Raw genomic sequence first — 4,003 nt, forward strand, 5'->3', positions numbered from 1 at the left:
TAATAATGTAAACTCACTCCCTGCAGAACATGATTTGCAACCACAGCATCATAAGCAGTCTGACCATCCATGATGTTAATAATGTAGATTCACTCTCTGCAGAACATGATTTGCAACCACAGCATCATAAGTGGTTTGGCCATCCATGATGTAATTAATATAAACTCACTTTCTGCAGAACATGATTTGCAACCACAGCATCATAAGTGGTCTGGCCATCCATAATGATAATAATATAAACTCACAAGCTGCAGAATATAATTTGCCACCACAGCATCATCAATAGTCTTGCCATCCATGATATTAATAATGCAAACTCACTCCCTGCAGAATGTAATTCGCCACCACAACATCATAAGTGATCTGGCCATCCATAATGATAATAATGTGAACTCACTCCCTGCAGAACATGATTTGCCATCACAGTATCATAAGCAGTCTGGCCATCCATGATGTGAATAATGTAAACTCACAAGCTGCAGAACATGGTATGCCACCACAGCATCATAAGTGGTTTGGCCATCTATAATGTTTATAATGTGAACTCACTGCCTGCAGAACATAATTTGCCATCACACCATCATAAGTGGTCTGGCCTTCCACAATGTTCATAATGTGGACTCACTCCCTGAAGAATATAATTTGCCAGTCCAGCATCATAAGTGGTCTGGCCATCCATGATATTAATAATATAAACTCACAAGCTGCAGAACATAATTTGCCATCATAAGTAGTCTGGCTATCCATGATGTTAATAAGGTAAACTCACAAGCTGCAGAACACAATTTGCCACCACAGCATCATAAGTGGTTTGGTCATCCATAGTGTTCATAATATAAACTCACTGCCTGCAGAACATAATTTGCCCCCACAGCATCATAAGTGGTCTGGCCTTCCACAATGTTCATAATGTGGACTCACTCCCTGAAGAATATAATTTGCCAGTCCAGCATCATAAGTGGTCTGGCCATCCATGATGTTATTAATATGTACTCACTCTCTGCAGAACATAATTTGCCATCACATCATCATAAGTGGTCTGGCTATCCATGATATAAATAATGTAAACTCACAAGCTGCAGAACATAATTTGCCATCACATCATCATAAGTGGTCTGGCCATCCATAATGTTAATAACATAGACTCACAAGCTGCAGAACATCATTTGCCATCATGGCATTAGTGATATGCATATCTGCAATTTCATATAAACTCACAATCTGCAATGTATGATAGTATAACATAGAGGTTTAATATATGCTCTATTCTTCTGAAACTGCCACTTACATTCTATGTATCATGAAATAAAAATGAATATATATCTATCAAGATAGTTTTATTTCTGATAATCAAATTTAGAACACTTACATCCTGTATTTCATATGTAATGTGACTGAATTTAACAGTTGGATGACAAAGGTATGACACTCTTTGAAGGGTTAATTGTTCTATGAATAGCACTATCTGTATGCTTAAACAGTACTTACCACCTATTAATCAAATTAATGTTAGTGCTGAAAAATATTACATGTAAAATAGGAATAGATCACAATTGCATTCTAAGTTGTAGGTTAGAGCTGAGCAAAGTTAATTTAATCTCACCTTTGTTTTTGGAAACCATGATCCAATAGCATATTTGAGATGGTCTTCAACCCAGCTTACTTCATGCCACTGATCCTGATTTTGACATATTCTCACTATCTCTCTATTCTATATCAGAATATACATTCACTGATGATCATAATTCAAACTCAACCTTTCAACAGCAAACTTTATACACAGTCCTAGATTGGTTTGCTGTGTTGATATCAATAGCTTCTGCAGCTCTTCAGTGTTCATAACATCAGCTGTGCAGGCCAGAAGACTTTCACAGCCAGCTGTAGTCTTATGCATATCTGCAACATTCATAATCATATACTACAATAGTTGTAACAAATATATACACTCACCCCCCAGTGAAATACATTTTCTTGGAGGATACTGGAACTTATGCAACTGATCTTCAAAATGATCAGTACTCTCAGTAAACCCAATTGCTGAAGCACAGGTTCTGGACTTTCGTGCTTCTTTTTTAGCAATCAGCCTCAAAGCATCCTTCTTTGTGAATAGCACAATCACTGGCACTAAACCAGGCTGATTAGTTCTTCAAAATAATCTCTTAGCTCAAATTCACCATGATTGGGATCACAGTCAGAAAAAAACTTCTGCTCGGCTGCTGTGATTGCTCTCTGAGGTTGATCCAGAGATATGCAATACCTGTACATCACTTCATCAGTGGCAGAAATGTATCAACAAAACTAATTCATCTTACCAGATGACATGGATCCGCTCCTTCAACTTTGTTGTAGATGCATGCTCAGCAACAAAGCTTTTCACTTCCTCGAATTCGTCTTCGCGTCCGGCTTCAAATCCGCGTGAGTCATGGAAGATAAACCCAGGGTTACTGCTGAAAACCATCTCATGCTGAATATTGTGCTCTCCGCGCTGGGACTAATTAAAGATACAATTCCACTGATGCGAGTACAAGCTTACACTTATGGATCCTGCCACTGATGCGCTGTCAATCTGGTCATCGTTACCCATTAGATAATATAAACGTATACAACCGATAGCGCTTACCTTGTTCCCTCTCCCGTCAAAGATCTCCGGGTTATCGGTCGTATCGCACACTTTCTTCAGAATGGTTGTCTTTCCGGCATTCGCTCGCCCTATGATTAGAACGCGGAAACGGCCGAATTTCTCTCGAAGAGATTCGTGGTCCATGGAGAATAGAGGTAGGAGCAGTAAGGACAAGTGAAGAAAGAGTTGTTTCGAGATACTGGCTCAGGACAACAGACGAAGTTCAACGACAAGGCGTTGCACTGTCGAGCCAGAACCGGTTGCCCTTGTTATCATGATTTCCCCTGACGTGAAATTCGAAGCATCGCATTTGAATTTCTGCTGCACGAGGTCACAGACACACAGATTGGGAAGGACATATGACTGTATAGTCACAGATAACGGAAATAACACGCAGCGCTTTGACAGTGCATGGGAACGTGTGCGAGATGGGGATCTGACATGTCTGTTTCTCTTAATCAGCGCTGGACAGTTAGAAGCGTGCTAGACCCATGGTCCAAACCGCAGGATGACAGAGGGCGGCGAAGCCTATGATCAATGTCGTTTATGGTTCTGTCGTGTGGCAAGGCCTGGCGTGATAGGAACGATGTCAAAGAAGCGAATACTGATGTCGCAATATCACGCGTGAGTGGAGTGTAGTCGCGATTCACATTTACTTGGGTGCAAATCTCCTCGGAAACCTATCTTATTAGACACAAGCAATCGAGGGATGAAACACGAGGCATAAATGGCATTAGTACTGTACGTTTAGGTTCAAGATACAGATATTATTTCGCCACATGTGTTTACGTTGTAGACGATCAGAATGCCATAGCAACAAGTTGGATGAGGTGGCCTAATTTCCGAATTCTCCTACAGAACATGAATAAATAAATGTTGACGAAAATGAGCGACGTACCGCAGACCAATATCAATCTGCTTTGTGCTGAAGGGTAGCGGCTTCTGCCTGTATGTGGTACATCATTCATCACGGAAAAGAAGGTATCTCTTCCATACCTCATGAGTAGCACAACCGCATGGAATGGCACAGGCAACGCCAAGAGCTTCTCATTCTCATCACCGTGTCCAGTGATCTCAATAGCCCACGTCGATAAGCTGTATTCAGGGCGGCTCTGACGATAGCGATGGCGGGAGGGCAGTAGCTGAGGAAGGGTAATCTCAGCGCCTGCTAGTTGAGACGTTGAGCAGTGAACGTTGAATATCGCCGCCTTGAACAATCATAAATATCATTTGAAGTGATAATCATAATCGTCTTGGCGTACCATGGGGACCTGAACAAAGTGGTCTCGTACCCAGACGTGTCTTCGACACGTCTGGGGTAGCTTAGCAGAGACCCCCCCCTTCCAGAGGCGCCCGTTGAGCGCCCTATGTAACGGTCACACT

The 4,003-nt window shown here is 41.6% G+C and overlaps 1 protein-coding gene across 1 annotated transcript; it reads right to left on the reverse strand.

Moving 5' to 3' along the window:
• Nucleotides 1–2,308: 2,308 nt before the first annotated feature.
• FIBRA_09353 (uncharacterized protein) lies at nucleotides 2,309–2,764 on the reverse strand (the record flags this gene model as incomplete). Its single annotated transcript, XM_012321665.1, has 3 exons — nucleotides 2,309–2,485; nucleotides 2,534–2,566; nucleotides 2,621–2,764. 3 exons carry the CDS (start codon nucleotides 2,762–2,764, stop codon nucleotides 2,309–2,311), a joined length of 354 nt encoding a protein of 117 aa, XP_012177055.1.
• Between the last annotated feature and the right edge of the window lie 1,239 nt (nucleotides 2,765–4,003).

Source organism: Fibroporia radiculosa (genome assembly GCF_000313525.1).
Source record: "Fibroporia radiculosa TFFH 294 genomic supercontigs, scaffold32332, whole genome shotgun sequence".
Taxonomy (NCBI): Eukaryota; Fungi; Basidiomycota; class Agaricomycetes; order Polyporales; family Fibroporiaceae; genus Fibroporia; species Fibroporia radiculosa.